This window comes from Cyprinodon variegatus, unplaced genomic scaffold (assembly GCF_000732505.1).
Source record: "Cyprinodon variegatus isolate N-32 unplaced genomic scaffold, C_variegatus-1.0 Scaffold96, whole genome shotgun sequence".
Lineage (NCBI taxonomy): Eukaryota > Metazoa > Chordata > Actinopteri > Cyprinodontiformes > Cyprinodontidae > Cyprinodon > Cyprinodon variegatus.
In genome coordinates, this window is record NW_015150549.1 from 1,541,815 (window position 1) to 1,562,137 (window position 20,323).

The 20,323-nt window shown below is 38.0% G+C and overlaps 1 protein-coding gene across 1 annotated transcript in view; it reads right to left on the reverse strand.

The window, feature by feature from the left end:
• Positions 1-14,573: 14,573 nt before the first annotated feature.
• Positions 14,574-20,323, reverse strand: part of mpst (mercaptopyruvate sulfurtransferase) — a 7,608-nt gene continuing 1,858 nt past the window's right edge. The window contains exon 2 of the mRNA XM_015373998.1: positions 14,574-15,216. Coding sequence (XP_015229484.1) covers positions 14,918-15,216 — 299 coding nt within the window. The 3' untranslated portion in view covers positions 14,574-14,917. The remainder of the gene's footprint in view (positions 15,217-20,323) is intronic.

The window sequence follows — 20,323 nt, forward strand, 5'->3', positions numbered from 1 at the left end:
TGCAAATGTCTGGTTTTTGGTGCAAAATCTACATAGGTGTATAGAAGCCCATTTCCAGCAACTATCACTCCATAGTTCTAATGGTACAATGTTTTTGCCCATTGGCTAGAAAGGCTAATTGATGATTAGAAAACCCTTGTGCAATCATTTTTACACATCAGAAAACATTTTAGCTCGTTACAGAAGCTGCAAAACGGACCTTCCTTTGAGCAGATTGAGTTTCTGGACCATCACATTTGTGGGGTCAATTAAACGCTCAAAATGGCCAGAAAAAGAGAACTTTCATCTGAAACTCGACAGTCTATTCTTATTTTTTTTGCTAAGAAATTGCTAAGAAATTGAAGATTTCCAACAACGGTTTTTAGTGCTCCCGTCAGAGGACAGCACAAACAGGCTACTGCGGGTACTATTTAATGAAGATGCCAGTTGGGGACCTGTGAGGCATCTGTTTCTCAAACTAGAGACTCTAATGTACTTATCTTCTTGCTCAGTTGTGCAATGCGGCCTCCCACTTCTTTTTCTACTCTGGTTAGAGCCTGTTTGTGCTGTCCTCTGAAGGGAGTAGTACACACCGTTGTTTTAGTCGACTAAAACTCAAAAAGGTTTTAATCAGTTTTATGTTGCTCTTCGTAAAGCAGCTAACCTTTAAAATTATGAATAACAACCAGATTTTTTACCAGACTGACAGCATTTGCCTAAATACTACCATCGCTGGGTACAGAATGCTGCTGTGCAGTTCATCATTGCTGTTGGGCAGAAAACTTTGATTTATAGAATTCAAATAAACTTTTGTATGAATTAATGCCCTACTTTATAAAAAAAGAAAGTGTTTCACAAAGTTGTGAAAATAACAGATCTAGTTCAACACATCATGGTAAATATAGCAGAGAGATAAGCTAACAAAATGTACAATAAAGGAATGGTTTTAGACAAGGTGTCCATTCAAAAGCAAACACTTCCTGATCTACTATGAATTATGCATTACACACAGATCAATAAAATATTGATTACTCTGAAGAAGCAAAGAACAAAAACATTCTTCTCTAAACTTTTAAAATTTTGGCTTCATTTCGGCAAATTAACCCTTGATTAATGATTCTCAGGGGTCAAAGTAGATTTAAATACATAGGGGTCTGATAGAAACGGGAACTATGAGAGAGAAATATTCAAATCTATCTACCTTTTCACCTGGTTCTTTATCCAACAATAAAAAATATGCAATTAAATATTTTCTTTGGATATAATTTAGGGATTCCTTTTGGTAGAAATTAAAGAATGTTTCGTATTACCTTTTGTGAGCTGGAAGAAATAAAATCTTAATAGACAAAAGGATTTTTTATGCTTGGCAGAGGATGATCAGCCACATATAGTTTATTAAGTAGTGAAGACAGGAAGAGCCATACTGCTGAGAGCGAACCATCAGTGTGGAGCACAAGCACCGCATGCACAAAGATCTGCACAAGCACAGCTGGAAGATCAGAGTTTTTTCCGCCTTATTTCCATCCCTGCCACTGCTGCCATGATCCATCTGTGTTCATGCAGAATGTGCACCCCTGCACATCAGGTGGGCTGCGTGACCAAACAGGAAGCAGCAGCACGGCTGATATTGCTCATCAGATTGCAGCACAATGATGCATTTAAACATCTGACAGAACACCTGCTAACATTTTTCTTTAGTGTTGTCTTGTCTTGTTGACAAAAACACAAACTAATGAGTCATAATTTTTTCCTCATCAGTTTTCCTCATCAGTTTTCCTTATCATAATGAGAAGGAGCATCAACAAAATAATTTCACCATCGTCATCGTTGACAAAAACAATAATGTTTGATGCTTTATCTTCCATGGGGGCTCTGATGCTTATTAGGCCTCTGCTCCATGCAAGGTGAGTAGCTTTCATGTTTTAACATAAGTGGCTTATATTTCCTCTTTAAGCTAACTTATTACACCAGCAGGGTGTTTTATTACTGGCAATGCATAGCTGTTGGACCCCGTTCTTACCATTGAGCTGACTTCTCAGAACCTGCCTTACTTGTTGCAAGAAGTTACTCATCACAATGCAACATCATATTTGCACTACCAAAGTGGCTGATTTTTTTTCATAATTCCTTTGAATAGAACACACCTCAATGTTCTACTGCATTTTTCACCATATTTATTATTTTGCACGTAACAACTTTTCATATCAATGCCTTTTGCACCATGAATTTTGAACTGTTTTACTATTTTCCTACACTGTCTACATTGTTGATCACTGCTCAACTTTAGAAATGGTAATGTTTATTTCACTTTTATAAACTGCTCATTCACCAGGGTAAGCTGTATGCATCGCAATTTCATTTTGTATTTAGACTGTGGATACAAAATGACAATAAAGTTTAAGTCTAAGTTACTGCTTTTCTTGAGGCCTCTTTGTGTTGGCCATTCTGTATCTGTTATTCTCCCTCATGGGAGTACAATGTCCTCTGTGTGGATTACCTGTCCTCTCTTTGTCATTAGCCGGCCACATTTCTCCAGGATGAATGACATTCTTATGTCCCTGCTGTAGTTCCTGGTGTTGTGGATTAATGACTCAATGTCTCCCAGTCTTAGGATACAGCTTGATACTCACATTGTCATCAATGGGGGTTCAAAGCATCCATAGTTACCTCAGTCTTTACATTTAGCCCCTGTCTGAGTTTGGTTTAGGTTTAGAGGATCCAAATGCAGAAGCAGATAGGCTGAGGGGATTTCTTTCAGGTAGGAAGAAAACAGCAATGAGAAACCAGCGACGACAAGGAACCAGCACAGCAAAGAGTGACAGCAGAGGAGAGTATTTATGGCTAACTGAACAAAGGCAGGGCTAACGAGCAGATAAGGAGCAGGGTTGAGTGGAGACAACGAGGAAGCCAAGGGAAAAGGAACACACACAAGAGGGCAACAGAGAATAACAAAGAAAAACCTGAGAACTAAAATATATCCAGAAAATACAACAAAATAGGAATTAAACCAAAAAAACTAGAAAACATGGAGCAAAGTAAAACATTACAGAATCAAGACTGTGACAGCCCCAATTGTTAGCGGTACTGGGGTTGTAGTTTTCCAATAGTGCTTTATTATTTTCATGTTTTCCAGTTGCCCACTTCTCATAATAGTGACCGGGTCGCCTTAACACTTGACACAGCCTTTGTTTGTCCAAGGGACTGTTAAATAAGGAAGTTTGGTCCCCCTGAAGGCAGTTATGCCTTGGAACTTCCCTTCCAGTTCTTTTCCTGGGAGCAAGTTTCCTAGTATAATTGTTCTTAGCTCAAACTGGGTAAAACCATATAAAAAAGGACTATAAAACAGTAGTATGTATCTTCCAAAAACAAGAAGACTGTCCTCATTAGATGGCCTCTGTACACACACACAGTGTAATCCGCATGTGAAGGAGGCCTTCTACTCCATCTAATCTGGCTAACAGATTAATAATACACATGATTAATAAAGAATAAACCTAAGATGAAATATGAGCTGGTATGGTTCAATTTTTATTTGTTGTTAGAGCATGTGGTATAGCACATAAGGACCAACACTAGATGATGTGAAAACCCGTTCCCTCACATGGGACTTGGTCTCCCTTTCAAATGAACATTTTTCAGTAAAGATATTGGTTCCATGGGTGCACAGGTGGCGCAGTGGTTAGTGCGCATGACCCATGTATGGAGGCCTTGGTCCTCAATGCGGCTGACCAAGGTTCAAATCCGACCTGTTGTCCTTTTCCAGCCTTGCAGCCTGACCTATGACCAATCTATTTTTGCAGCCTCAAAAATCAGACATAGTTGTGGTTGCGCCTCATCTACAATAAAAACAGGATCCTACAGAAAATGCAGTCATAAGTAAAAAAGACAGAAAATTGGGGCCTAACAATGTGATTACTGTGTGTGTATTTTTATGCCTTTCCATTATTAATTCTAAGCGTCTTTATTACGCATTCACTTAAGTTCAGTTTAATTATGTGTCGCCACATCACAACACATGCAACCTGACACCACTTAACAGAGATGATTTAATCAAATCAACAGATTGGTTAAAAGTTTTCTCTCTATGGAAATCTAGTTGATTGCATTGAATCATTGACTGTGTAGGATCAATTCCTGAGAATGTGGCAACAGCAGACATTAGTTTGCATTGCTGATGAAGATTCTCAGTCATCCAGGTCATAGTCATTCCGTAAAAGTAAAAAAAAAAAATCCACTGGATTTGAAGACGTTTCGCTACCTCTCCAGGAAGCTTTCTAAATTCAAATATCTGGATCCGCAGAGTTTGCATTGTCTTTGACTCTGCACTCCCTCACACTGAGGATACTTGCAGCAACAGTGCAGAGGAAAAGCTCCCCTTTGACATACAATAACACTTTATTTCTAGAGACCTTAAAAAAAAAAAAAACAACCTGTAACAGGAACCTCCAGCAGAGTCAGGCTAGGTGTGGTGTGAATGGCCTCCTGCCAAAATAGGCTGGGGGTGAAAAAGGAAGCGGATGCACAAAAGGTATAAGCCTGTCTGTGGTTGACAACTAGAGAGTCAGTTTTTCACTTAATTTACTTAGAATACTATCTCTAATAGTGAGGAAAATACGTATTTGAACACCCTGCTATTTTGCAAGTTCCCCCACTTAGAGATCATGGAGGGATCTGCACTTGTCATTGTAGGTGCTTGTCCACTGTGAGAGACACAATCTAAAAAAAAAAGTAAATCCAGAGATCAAAACACGATGCTACCCCCTACCACCCCACCACCCCAGCCCCACGTTGCACAATAGGGATGATATTCATCATTCTACTTCCTCCAAACACGATTATTGGAATTAGACAAAAAAGTTCTAATTTTGTCTCATCTGGCCGCATGACTTTCTCCCATGACTCCTTTGGATCATGGGAGGGCCGTGACTTGTGCTGGTTTAAGCAGGGGAACCTTCCGTGCCCTGCATGATTTTAAACCATGATATCTTAGTGTATTACCAACAGTAACCTTGGAAATTGCGGTTTCACCTCTTTTCAGGTCATTGACCAGCTCCTCCTGTGTAGTTCTGGGCGGATTTCTCACATTTCTTAGGATTATTGAGGCCCCACGAGGTCAGATCTTGCATGGAGCCCCAGTCCGAAGGAGATTGAAGTCCTGTTTAGCTTCTTCCATTTTCCATGATTGCTCCAACAATTTTCACCAAGCTGCTTGGCAATTTCCCCGTAGCCCTTTCCAGACTAGTGGAGGTGAACAATTTTGTCTCTAAGGTCTTTGGTCTTTGGTTTCGGCCAAGTTAATGGTTGGATTCTTACTAATTTTATGGGTTGGACATGTGTGCTTTGGCAGCTAATGACCTCAAACAGGCGCATCTAATTTAGGATAATAAATGGAGTGAAGGTGGACATTTTGAAGGCTGACTAACAGGTCTTTGAGGGTCAGAATTCTACCGGATAGGTGTTCAAATGCTTATTTCCTGCTGTATCATACAAATAAATAGTTTTGAAAATCATACATTGTGATTTCTGTTATTTTTTTAGATTAGGTCGCTCACAGTGGACATGCACCTATGATGACAATTCCTGGCCCCGAAGTGGAAAAACTTGTAGAATAACAGGGTGTTCAAATACTTAGTTTCCTCAATGTAACTGTACAGTTTTTTTATGTTGTAATTTTTACAACTAAAACTCCCCACAATATGACTGTAAATAATATATCTATTCTTTCAGCTGCGGTTTTTATTGGTCATCTGTCTCCATTGTCCAGATATTGCTAAATAAAATAGCTTCTCTGAAACTCCATTAGATCCTTCTCTTGTTAATTTTCTATCAGAGAATCTTGAGAACAAAATAATGCCCAATTATTTTAATCCACTAATACATCTTAACGTTTTAGCTTTCATAATGTTCATAATGTTTTTGGTTTAGGCTCAATTATGTAGGCTGAACTAGATGTTTAAGCAGAGTTATTGGATTGCAATAAGAAGTGCTATCCTAAGGTTGTGAAACAAAAAAAAAGAAGAAAGAAAGAACTTGTTTACTTTGCCAATAAAATATGATTATCTGCTTGTTGAACAAGTGCATGACATCCCTGGGTATAAATGAAACGTATATCACATGATACTTGTCTCTCAAGTATCATATCGTATTTAACTTCAGCTTTCTGTTTTGCCAGAAGCAAAAACTGACTAACTTTCACATCCCTTTTTTGAGTGTGTATTTATAAAGTTAAGAACAGGTTACTTTCCCTGATTGACATCAGCACGGGTGCATTTTTTGCTGGAATCATGTAAAATGTTAAAAATATTTTTTAAATGACAAGAAGACTAATGAAACATTATAGATCCTGCTCTATTTAGTTCAAGCCAATGCAGATATGCTGCCCTCACATGGACGCTAAAGCAAATATACGACAAACATCCCAAGGTTTAATTCAGTTCAGTTCAGTTTATTTACATAGTGCCAATTCACAACAGATGTCATCTCAAGATACTTCACAATTCAACCAGATCGTGCAGTCAGATTGGTTCAAAGTTTTCTATCAAAGGAAAACCAGTTGATTGCATCAACTCATTTGACACAGTTTGATGGAGGAGACTTTCTCCTTTTCATATTTCTTCAAGACAATTTCCCAAACCCTAAAAGTTCTCTGCAATGGACAAACATCTTTAATCTTTCTTCAAGACCTCCTGCTAAAGGGACAGACAGGATTTGCTGTATATAGGTAACAAAAGTGCATCCATCCATCCATCCATCCATCCATCCATCCATCCATCCATCCATCCATCCATCCATCCATCCATCCATCCATCCATCCATCCTCCCNTCCATCCATCCATCCATCCATCCATCCATCCATCCATCCATCCATCCATCCATCCATCCATCCATCCATCCATCCATCCATCCTCCCCGCTCCAAGGTGGGGGTGATGCCGTTCTTCAGCAGTTTTTGGGCAAAAAGCGGAATACACCTTAGATAGGTTGCAAGTCTTTCGCTGGGCAACAGAAACCATGCACAGGCACACACACACCTATATATCGATATGTATTGCTCGTACTAAGTCACAAACTTGTTTTAGCACCAATAAGCTAGTTGGCAAAGAGCAACTAACATGCTTTATAAAAGGCCCTCCCCTCATCAGTGATGCATCAATGATCCATGTCTCCCTGTCATGGTAGAGGACATTTTTGACTTAATGTTGTGGGGATGACCTCTCGGATACCAGGTTTTAAACTAGATAAATAAATTTGCCCACCAAGACAACACATTTCCCTACTGTGTGAACAATTTGTACAGTTTCTAAAGGACAAACAGTTAAACAATTGATGATTTAGTGAGACCTTATTTTAGTTCAGACTCTCCTAATTTTTTAAGCTTTAAGGTATAAACAACTGTGGATTATTTACGTTTTTCTGCAGAACCACGCATATTACAGTACTAAAAAGGACTGCATGAAAATCCTGGATGAGATGATACAATCATTCTAACTTCCACTTTAATCAATTGGCACAAGAAATCTAAATTAGACTCTACTTGCAGTATAAATATACACATATATGTGTGAGACTTAAAATGAAAAAGAACCCAACAGATAGATTTAGACTCCTTTCCTTAAATGTTTCACTGTTACATCTGTCTATGCCACGTTGACGTACTCACCAGTAGCAACTGGAACAGCAATCCCTCAGGAAATATTGGCTTTCATGATGAATTTAGTTGACACTACTTTTAGAATCAGAAGCTACATCTTGATAGAGGACTGTTAGAGTAAAACATGGGCTTTAGCAAAGTACTGTTACACACACTGAAAAAGAGGAACAGAAGATGCATGCTTCCTTTCTTTCTGCTGTTTTAAGAAATGGGTTTTTCCTCTGAACTGTGTAATAGTTTGTCATTACTTTGACTCATCTTTGCTAGCGACCCATGTTCGTCATGTAGGAAATTACAAATAAGATTTTATTAAACTGTGATAAATGTAAGTTTCAAAGGTTCAACAGAAAATGGTGTTTTTTGTAGGCCTTCTAAAGTCAACTATAAGCCTATAAATGACAAGATATTTGTTTTTTTGGGGGGATCTACATTTCCTACATAGAAGAAAAACAATTACCTTCTCTACAATCCACCTCTCCCCATGTTTGTGCTGCCCATTACATTGTCATAGCGGTGCTGAGGAACAGCAATTCTTGTAACTGGGTTCTTCTTTAGGGAGGAGGAAAGTGTAAGACCTCTTGCTGGAGAAAAAAATATTTTCACAACTGATACATTAGATTAAAAGTTACTGTCATTGTGAAGATTAGGAAAAAAGAAATATACTCCTAAGTCTGAACTTGGAGCAGAAATGATCCACTCTGCCTCACCACTTATTGATCAGAAAAAGAGGCAGATTGTTCGCTAGGCATCCACAATGTGGTCAAGGTACGCTTTATTTTTTCGAGGGGGTGTGTAATCAGTGTGCTGTGCAGTGATGGATATTTTCTTCCCAAGAAAGCGATAGTTTACTGCTTAGAGACAATTCGTGAGGATTACACAAACATGGATGAATCAATCAAGATATAAGTTTTGGGCATAATGTTGATAAAGGAATATGATTATAACCTGGTTAAAAGCTAAAATTCTCATTATGCATTGTATTGACCCTTAAATGACCTAAAACTAAGGTCTTCAAGAGGGGGGCCGTGACACCTAGGGGGTCCACGGTGGTACTGCATGGGGATCGCAAAAGTTTTGGTTGATTAGACTTTTTTTAATATTCCTCCCTCGTTTAGTGATAATGGTATGTGTAACAAGTGTGGTATTTTTTTTAGCTTTAGAGGCGAAGGTGTAAGAGTTAAAATCCAGGCTTCAGGCCATTTGAACATCCAAGAGTTAAAGTAGGCCCCCCATGTAGTTGTCCTCCAAAAGTGCCTGAGCAGCCAGGCGATTGGGTAACTGTACGCAGAAAGCATAGACGAGGATCTCTGGTCACTGGTCACCACCATCCCTTTCACGTTTCTAACCGATTTTCCCCGCTCAGTGATGCACCCACTGAGAAGCCCACTCTGGTGATTGGCAGCTCAATAGTCAAAAACAAGGAATCAGAGACACCAGGAACCATGGTCAAATGTTGACCAGGAAAAACTGCTGGCTAAGGATAAGGTTAAATACAGTAAGATTGTTATTCACGTAATGACACCCGGTTACGCAGATCGAAGCTCAATAAATGTAGTATTTCTTCAGTGTGTTAGTTTGCCAAAACAATGTCAGACTCCGTAATTTTATCTTGTCCCCTCCCTGATCTGACCAGTGATGACATGTTTAGCCGCATGTCGTCATTCAACCGCTGGTTGTCTAGCTGGTGTCCTGAAAACAATGTGCACTACATTAATAATTGGCAATCCTTTTGGGGAAAGCCTGGTCTGATTCGGAGAGACGGCATCCATCCAACTTTTGATGGCGCAGCTCTTCTTTCTAGGAATCTGGCTCTCTGCAGCCTATCTGCAGCTTCTGTACTGTTACCGATTCATTACTCCATCCAGACAGTGTCTTGTCCATGACCAAAATCTAATAAATTAGAAAAGACTCCCAAAGGAGTAAACCATGATAATCTAATAAAAATGTAAGTAAGTCCAGTTTAGGAAAAAGTTAAAATTATTAAATGGGGTTTATTTAACATATTTTTCTTCAAAAAGTCTGCTAGTTAATGACTTAAATTGTGATAATCAAATTGATTTATGTTCCTTACAGAAACTTGGCTGCAGCAAGAGGATTATGTGAGCAAAAATGAGGAAACTCCTTCTAGTTATTTAAATGTTCACATATCCAGAAATTCTGGGCGAGGAGGAGGAGTAGCAACAATCTTTCAGTCTGACTTACTGATTACTCCAAAGGCAGTTAATAACTACAACTCTTTTGAACATTTAACCCTTAATCTCTTATCCAAATTGCAAAGCAAGAAAACCTCTTATTTTTGCTACTTTGTATCGCCCACCAGCTTCCTGTTAAATCCAGAATACAATTTGAAATTCTCCTTCTCACATAAAAAGCGTTAAATGGCCAAGCTCCACCTTATATCAGAGATATAATTGTTCCCTATGTTCCTAACAGAGCACCTTCAGTCTCGATCTGCAGGTTTATTAGTGGTTCATAGAATTTGTAAAAGTAGAATGGGAGGCTGATCTTTTAGTTATCAGACTCCTGTGGAACCAATTATTGTACCAGTTTTAGTCCACGAGAAGACACCCTGCCTACTTTTAAAGGTAGGCTTAAAGCTTTCCTTTTCGATAAAGCTAATATTAAGAGTTGCTCAGGTTATCCTGATGTATCTCTATAGTTATGCTGCTATAGGCTTAGACTTCTGGAGGACATAGGGACCCCTATTTCATCATTCTGCTTCATTCTATCTCTATTCCCTGTCATGATCTGCCCTGATAGCCCACCTAAATCACTCATGCCTTTCACCTGCTTAACTCTCTCCAGCTCCCAATTATCACTCATCTCATCCACCTGCAGGTTTCCCTTATATTGGGCTCAGTTCCAGCTATCAGGGCTGGTCATTGTTTGTTTGCTGTTTGTTTGTTCCCTGTTTGATTTCTGTTTCTCAGGTCAGTCAGTTTTAGTTAGTTCAAGGGTTATTGTCCCTTTTCCAGTGAGGAGTTTATTCTTAAGCCAGTGTCCTCAGGCAAGTTATTTCCCTTACCAGTGGTGAGAGCGTTTCAGCATTTCACTAGTGATTCTGTTTTCCTGATTCCATTCCCTCTCATCCACTGGCCCTGTCTGGTCTGCTCGCCTGAGCCTCTGTTAGACTCCTGCTGGATTTTGCCTCAAAGCTGCATTTTTCTGTCTAAACTGGATGCTCAACACACCGGACCCTGGACCTTGAAAGAATAATTTATCCTTTATGGTACGCCAGCATTCATAACATGTAGGCGAATCACTGTCGAAGTGTGTATGAGAATAAATTATGAACAGTCTAGTTTGTGCCTTCAACTCGTTGCCCATAGTAAGACCATACTTGGAATACAAAACCGAATATCTTCAGAACAGCTCCAAATGACTCAAAACTCATATGGATGAGTAGAACATGATGTAATAATGTAAAATCAAGGGGTCAATGTAAAAAAAATGGTGTTCCCCTTTAAACATACACCTCCATTCGGTGTATTTGTATGTAATTCGCCTCTTTTGATTGGACAACAATTCAGTCTGTGAAGAAAATTGTCTTTATAGCAAGAAAGGAGAGCAATGGATACTGGTACTGTAAGTCAATAATTACATAAAGAATATGTTTACACAAACTATAAATACATTTGAAGAACTGTCCTGTTAAGTTCACCTACTACGTTATGAACACCATAACTCTGACCTTTAACTAGCTTCTTACTTCCTCCTTTCATGACTTCAAAATGTCTTTGCTGGACTTATAGTTGGCAAGAAAGAAGTTGGCTGTTCCATGTTTAAAAGTAGGGTTTGTTTGCAATGCTATGCAAATTTTAACATGTAGGCAACTTTTTGATGGATATGCAGCTTCATGTCAGGGACGGTTGTTCACATGTGAGTAAAAAAAGCACATTCAGGTTTGGGGTTTTTTTTTGTTGCGTAAATGTGTAATGCAAAATGAGTCAATGCTTCTCAGTGACGTGTCCTTCCCTTGAAGCTGATAGGGGATAGATTAAGTGTAAAACTCAGACTAAAAAAAAGAGTCCAAAAATAAAACGGAACAGGAAATAAAGAAGGAAGCTCAGCTGAATTAATGTGAACTTTATCACATTGCTCAACTTTGTGATATTCTTTCTCTGAAAAAAAAAATCATAATGACTTTTTAAAACCACCCTTTGTCCTAACTAAAACAACTATACACATGTCCATCCATCCATCCATTCCTATGGGGAGTTGTGTTGCCCTGATAACAAGAATGAGGAGAATAAAGGTGCTTGTGCAATTAATGTAGAGGAACTTTGATTTAATCTAAAAGCAATTTATTTTTTTATTTTTTTCAATTTTGACATTCTAGTGATTCCTAGATTTGAGAATGTATTTAGCTGTGGGAAATAATGTCAAGGGATGGATGACGCTGCAATGACTAAAACATCCACCAATAAGTTGGTCATGGATCTGAACACCCCTTTTTTGTGACAACCAACAGAGAGTTTAAACTATTTTCTAAATAGATATTAGCAGCAGGGCTTCAAGTTCTTCAATGGCATCTCTTTACTAAACAATTGCTGTACCTGTCAACATACAGAGTGAAGAATAGGTCCAATTTGTTTATTGCTATAAGAAGACATAGTGTCATGGTTTTGGTTATATTGTGCTTTACTTTGCTCTATGTTTCCTTGTTTTATTGGTTTAATTCCTTTTTTGTTGTATTTTCTAGATTTATGTTAGTTCTCACGTTTTTCTGTTGTCCTCTGCTGCCCTCTTGTGTGTGTGTGTGTTCCTTTCCCCTTGGCTCTCTCGTTGTCTCCTCTCACACCTGCTCCTTGTCAGCTCGTTAGCCCTCCCTTTGTCTGTCAGCTACATATACTCTCCCTCTGCAGTCACTCTTTGTTGGTTCCTTGTTGTTGCTGGTCCTGTTGTCGCCGCTGTCCTCTCACCTCGTCTCTCCCTGGCTCCTTGTGGGCATTTCCCTTGATGTCTCCGTAGTTCTGGTCTGAGTTACATTTTAGTTGGATTTTTGGATTTTGCCTCTGTTATTAGTGTTTTCATTAAAACTACAAGAATTCACCTCAGCCTCTGTTAGAGTGATAACTATCCTGTGTTTCAACCAGAAGGGTCATAAACTTTTATGACCTCCTGTAGGTCATGAGGCAGAATCACACGGTTATGTGACTTCCATCCAGCCAGTTGGTCAATTCACACTATCTTATTACCTGCATCCTCCCAGATAATCATTACTGGGTCTTCTGTTTAAGGCCCGCCTTATGATGTTGTAAACTCTTAATAAAAGGCTTTGCCATGAAGGGATCTGTGTGAGAAGGTGCTGGTTTTCCGAGCCAGCAGTTTCTCTCCGCTTCTGCAGAAGGCTGACGTCACAAAACCCTGTCTCTGTGTTGATTATTTCCTTTTAATCTTTTAAACTCACATTTCTCTGGATTAAAACCCAACAGCCTCTCTGCCTCAGCATTATGGGTCCTCTTAACTACAACCAAGATATGACACATAGGGTGGCAATGCTTCAAAGAAAATCTGTCAGGAGATCTAAAAAAACAAATGAGAGGAAAATAAGGATGATCTTAAGTCAATGGACTGTCATAGGTCATTCAAAACCACCAAAAAGTTGCTAAATATTATCAGAGGGTATTATCATGCAGATACACCCTTCCTCAGACAAAAGCAGCCTACAGCCTAAGAAGCTGCAGATCAGATAATATAATCCTCCCTCACAACACAATGTGATGACGGAAATCTAACAAAAAAAAGAATAAAAAGAGCTGCATAATGTATCTCAGAAGTATTGCTGCAAATTCTCTGCACATTATATGCATATTTTTTGAAACTGAGTGGACTGTGCAGATGAAGGCTAATTGCTCAAGTATGGCAACAATATATTTTGTAACATTTTCTTGGGTTTAGTTTGCTACAAACTCAAGTCAAAAATTATATTTTCACTATTTACTTATTTTTCTAGTTCTAGGTTATATCATTTTGGGACATTCTTCTAATATTCTGCAGCCCTAGAATTAATGGGTACAAAATGTTCCTCATTTCAGTCCTATACACATTTCACAAATATATGCAAAATTATCTTTGGGCTGCACAGTTTCGCAATGGGTAGTGCTGTTGCCTTGCAGCAAGAATGGGTTTGATTCTTGACCCGGGGCATTTCGGCATAGACTTTGCATGTTCTCCCTGTGCATCTGTGGGTTCTCTCCAGGTACTCCAGTTTCCTCCCACAATCCATAAACATGACTGTTAGGTTTGTTGGCTTCTCTAAATTAGGTGAGTGCGTGAATATACATGGTTATGTGTCTTTGTGGGTCTCTGTGTTGCCCTGTGACCTGTCCAGGGTGTACCTCGCCTCTTTCCCGGGGAAAGGCACCAGCCACCCTGTAAAGCTGACAAGGACCAATCGGGAGAAGATGGATGGATGAATAAATAGATGGATGGATTATTAACTTTCTGAGAGTTTTGTACATTACATTGATTAATAAATTGTTGCATTTTTTTTCTTGTTTATTTAATTCTGCGAAATAATTTTACCCTGAATGTACAAATTGTAAAATAATAATCTAACAAATAAAATACTCAAAAACCTAAATATGTACAACATAGATTGTATAATCTAGAATGTAATACAGGTTATGTCTTTATTTACTTTAGTTGTTTATTTTTCTGTGACTGATTTATAGATGTTCTGCTTTTACAGTGCAAAGACAGTTTCAGCAGTTTACTTTTTTCCTTATGTGCACCAGATGAATTTCTTACTGGAAATACCTTACACTGAAAAAAAAAAAAACACTCCACAAGCTCTATATGTGCAAATTATCACTGAGAACAAACATATTGTGGGTCAGTTGCACTTTTTAGCGAAGGCTGCAGGCTAAAGTTTGGATCAATGCTGCTTGTTTTCTACAAGCTCAAAGGTCAAAAGAACTAACATCAAAACAGGTTAAATGTAAACATGTAGTTTATTTTCCAACAGTAAACAAACTGAATAAAAATGCAGTTTAGTCTTCATATATTAGTTTTTACTAACATATACATTTTGTGAAAAACATACATGACACATTTGGATAGGGGATGAACGAACAAAGACAGAATGTGGTGTGAAGGTGTCCAGTGTTTCATAGCCAATGAAAGACCTTCTTTGATACCTCAGAAAACTAACAAAGACTCTTTATTTCAATGTCTCTATGACAGACTGATACCTGGTTGTAACTTTATATCTTCCAGTGCAAAATGCTGTTATTGTAATCTGGTCTCCGTCTGATCTGGTTCCACACCGTGTCTTCTCAGCTGATTACAAATGCTTCCCCCTGCCTTCGGATATGACATACTCTGGAAGGGCACGGGTGTACCACTCGGACCATGCACCGTCGTACACGGACACACCCGGATGTCCACACACATGGGCTGCTAAAGCCAGAGTGCAGGCCGTCACGCCTGAACCACACGACACACAGATGGGACGGCTGAGGTCCACTCCAGCACGGATGAAGAGCTCCTGGAGCTTATCCTTAGGCAGGAAATGTCCAGAGTCGGACAAGGATGAGTGAAAGGGAATGCTGAAAGAACCAGGGATGTGGCCAGGCTCCGTGTCTGTTAATCAGAAAGAAAAAAGAAAGTGTTGGATCAAATCTTTTATTCTCTAAAACATCTAAGAGGATTTTCTATATCTAAAATGTTGATCATTGCTAAAATGAGACATGAATCTCGATTTTACTTCAGCCTAAGAGAAACAGAAGGGGTAATGTATGACATTTAAAAAGGCAGTGGAAAATACAGATTTGGTTGCAACACCAACGATTTAGTCTAATTAAGTAGTAAGTAAAACAAGGCATACACAACATAAAACATTTACTCTAACACTTTAAAATTTATTATTTTCTAATAAATTTAGAAGATGTTCTTAAATATGTCTTCTGTCCTACTTGTTAGGAGAAGGGTCCAACTGAGCACCTTACAGGATTAGTGTCATCAAGATATGTTTGTGATTGCAGAAAAAAAGACTTGTTGCCACATTTTCCTAGTTCCATTTGTGTGAAATATAATTAAAAGCAATTTTCTAGTGAGGATTAAATTAGAACATGGCCCATCTTTATTCCCAAACTGGCTGTAATCAGACAGCTCCATTAGGTCCATTGCTCATTAAAACCCTCCTCTCAGCATTTTGAAGGTTTTCCCCATCTAAACAAATGACATTCTATATGTTGTGCTCCTGACTTTTAAGGTGAAAGACCAAACCATGGTGAAATCCAAAGAGCTGGCAGAAGCCTTCAGAAAGAAAGACTGTTGGTCTGCTGTGGGATTTAAAAAGCACTTTCTAAAGGAAATGTTAAGTCACTCCACCAAATGAAAATAGGTCTAGATTTTATGTCTTAACAAATTCACCCTTAAAGCAGGCCACTGTTTTTGCCTCCGCTGAGGAGGTTATGTTTTTGGGAGCGTTTGTCTTTTCGTCTGCAAAAGATCATTTGAAATGTTATGAACAGATTTTAATGAAATTTTTACCAAAGGTGCACCTCAGTCTAAGAAACAATCCTGTACATTTTGGTTATGATCTGCATTATAATCCGGATACAGAATCATTTTTAATTTAACATTATTTGGAGGAACAAACAGTTACCCAGTAAACTAGAGAGTGGCAGCAGTGACTATTGGCAGCATCAGACTCAAGGAAGTGTAGAAGTATTATCCTACAGGCAAAAACACAAGAAAGGTGATCCATGCCTCACTCCAAGTTACGATATGCTGATAAACAAGAAAGCAGAGTGAACAAAGAAGGTAAAAGCAGAACATGTGCTATTGATCCAGACCATGTGCGAGTTTTAGCTGTAGGTGTAAGCTAGGCAGAGATCTGCACTCCAATTTTCTAGTTTAAAAATGTAATGGTAGCTCTATTTTTTTTCCTAAGATATGAAGAAATTATTAGTCTAAGCTGCAGCAGGTTTTAAAAACCTAAAGCATATCCTTCTTCTAGGCCCCCCGTTGACATTTATTCAGTTATATTTATTTACATAACATTATAAACTCATTATAAAACATAGTAAACTCCTGCTGAAAATATTTTCAGCAGGAGTTTACTGCATTATACTTATTGCTTTTACTAGAGTAACATTGTGAGCTACTTCACTTTAAAAAGAACAAGATAAGTTAAGATAGACTTTATTGATCTCACAGTGGAGAAATTAACTTGTTACATCGGCTCAATAATCAAAAGAAGGTACCATAAGGAGGAAAGGTTTATAGGGTATATAAAGTCTATACAGTATACACAGGGTTATAACACAGGGTATTAAATAGGTATTTATATATAGTTATTGCATAGGGTATTACATATAAATAGGCTTTAATAAACGGTGCAATAACTATACATATATATAACTAACAACGTTTGTTTAAACAAAAATGCACCAGAGAGAAACACACCTACAGTTTATGTTTAAGTGAGCCTTCTTTTCTGCTTTTCTGCACTCAAATGTTATCTACTGACTATTCCGTGTCATTTAAAGTTCAAGTGAACATAAACTTCATCTTGTTACTCGATAAGGATTGATTTAATACGTTTCCTGGTAATAAAATATACAAAAAATATATCTTGATCAATGTTTTTTTCTTTCTGTCTTATTGCGTAATTATCTATGTTATTTTGATTTTTTTTTATCTCATCATTTGAAAAACCAGCAAAATAAAAAAATACTAAAATAAAACCAGCATTTGCACATAAATCTAATCTGTTATAATCTACATAGATTCAGTTACTAAGTACTTGAGTAGCCTGTTTACTCAATACTTTTAAACTCTTACTTGAGTAATTTCTTGGATATCTACTTTTTTACTTATAATTGCGTAGACATATGATGACGTCGGGAGGTGGCGGTCTAGTAGTTAGTGAATAGAGCTTGGAATCCTGAGGTTCTGACTTTGAGCCCCACTTCCACAGACTGCCACTCTGGCTCTCTGAGCAGACCCTTAACCCCACACGGCTCCCCAGGCGCCGCATGATGGCAGCCCACTGCTCCCTAAGGGGATGGGTTAAATGCTGAGGTAAATTTTTCCAATGTGAGATCAATAAAGTTGCATCATATCATTATATTATATTATAGTGTTATTCAGTGCAATTTTTGAGCACCCTACCATCATCATTTGTAGGGCTGTGTACTTATGCATCAGTCATCTTGGCAGCGAAATTTTAATGCATTTGAAGCTTTTCAATGCTGTTTTGCTTAAATGAATATATGCTTTTAATCATACAGATAAAAAGAATAATGAATATGCCTCACTATATATGCATATATTCTGAGAAGATCAAAAAGGAGCATTTTTCAAAGTTAATTCCACAGATTTCTACAATAAAATGAACAATGAATGAAGCATGATTGTGGAAAAAAACGATACGGGCAGTTTTAGCAGACTTCAATCATGTAATAAGCATCACTAAATTCAGTGATAAAACTTGTTGGGAAGACTGTTACCATCTTATTTTAAAGATTTGTCCAGCAAGGGTTTGTGATTGTATGTAAATGTGTTTATCTTAGGTTAATGGTAGTATGTAAGAGCGAAGGTCACTGACTGTAGGAATAAATCAATAGATTTGCTTGTTTGAGCTTATCTACCTGCTCTCACATTCTTTTTCTTGTTATTTTGGCATTTTAACTAATTCTTATGTACCTTAAACTGGAAGATTTGAATCTGATGTAATTTCAGACATTAAGAAACAAGGTTGCAGCCAGCTAACTCACTGATTCATCTTGTGTATAATCCATAAAGCTGTGTTTTACTGTTCCCATTATTGGCTAGCCCATTGCTGGTCCCAACTGTGACAGAATGGCATGTCTAGGGTTGTTACAGCACTATTTATTTGGGCTATACTTTCCATATGGGTTTATTTCTCCTGCAAATAATATTCTTTTCATGAAATAAGTCAACAGAATAAAAATAAAGTGAAGTCATGTCCCATAAAATGCAATTCTTGTTGAAACAAATTCTTCTCACCAGATATAGTTTAAATAAATAATTGAACCTTATTGATCTCACATTAGAGAAATTTACCTCTGCAGTAGCCTGCCAGTGTGCAGCGCCTGTGGAGCAGTTTGGGGTTAAGGGTCTTGCTCAGGGAGAGTGGCAGTCTGTGGGAGTGGGGTTTGGTCTCAGAACCTTTAGATTCCAAGCTTTATGCCCTAACCACTAGGCCACACCAAATATTTTGGATTTACAGATACATTTCCATGTAGTACAAATAAGAACCTAAGAAAAAACTGTAAATTGTTGGTTATCAAAGACAGTAAAAAACAACAACTTTAAATTGGTCAATATTATTAACAAAATGTTGTCAAAAACTTTCCTTACTCCTTTTGCTGTTCCCCTGAAAAAATCCAACACTACAAAGGCACTAAATACCAAATAATAACAATTTCCAGACCATTGCTTTTCTATTTTCTGTATTTTTTTAACACCTGATAAAAAATGTATGAGAACGAACCTTAACCTCACCTGATCATAGTACCTTCTTCCACTTTCTTGGTTGTGTTTCCTTAATGGCTTATAATAACAGGATGTCCTTTGCACATTTTCATCAGAAGCGTTCTGCTCATCCTACCTCCAAAGAGACCATATTTGCAGACAGTATAATCTTATAGTTGTTCTGAAAACAAATGTTGTCTTCCAAGCTGTGGATCCCTTCATTTCAGTTGCAATGGACTTTAGCCAGTTTGACTAATTAATGCCTTCCTTGCTCTGAGGGGGTTCAAAGCTTGATATGCTGTTTTAAAACTGAATCCAGATATAAACTTGTCTACAGCTGTTACCTGCAATGGAGTACAGATGGTTGAATAGCATACTACACTTTTCAGACTCATTTGTAAAATAAAAACAATTCCATATTACAACCCTGCTGTCAGTCTAACAGAGCAAATACCAAATAAAATGCTTTGAAGGTTGTAATGCAACAAAAAGTGAATAAGTTCCAGGAGTAGGCCTATGACCTCTTATTTGTTTTATTCACATTGTCGCATCTTTGTCTTAAAACAGAAACTTCAAGCTTTTCACAAGTACAGAGCAACAAAGTTCACTCTCTGCATTTAACCCATCCCCTTGGGGAGCAGTGGGCTGCCATTGTGCGGCTCCTGAGGAGCAGTGTGGGGTTAAGGGTCTTTGCTCAGGGACCCAGAGTGGCAGTCCGTGGGAGTGGGTCTTGAACTCAGAACCTCTGGATTCCAAGCTCAATGCTCTGACCACTAGGCCACCACTCCCCTAACTGTTTCGTCTTTTAGACCTTTTTCGCCCACGAGACCCTTTATCCAAACTTTTCCAGTTAGGGTAAGATGACTAGAAAATATAAAACCAATGTCCAACAGGAATTGAGAAATGAACAGAAATTATAACTATTCTAATGAGACACTTGTTTTACACTTGGTATTTTAGTGCACCAGGATATCAAAAGTAGAATGTAGAGCTGAAAAACTAGATAAAGAGTGGTTTTGAAATGCACACTACCAGAGGTGTCAAGTAACAAAGTACAAATACTTATTTATTGTACTTAAGTACACTTTTTAGGTATCTATACTTTACTCCATTACTTATTTTTCTTCCTACTTCTGACGTATACTCATTACATTTCCACACAAGTATCTGCTTTTTCTATTCCTTACATTTTTAAAACAAATGTTACTCGTTCCTCTTGGCTTCGGTTTAATGTTTATTAATA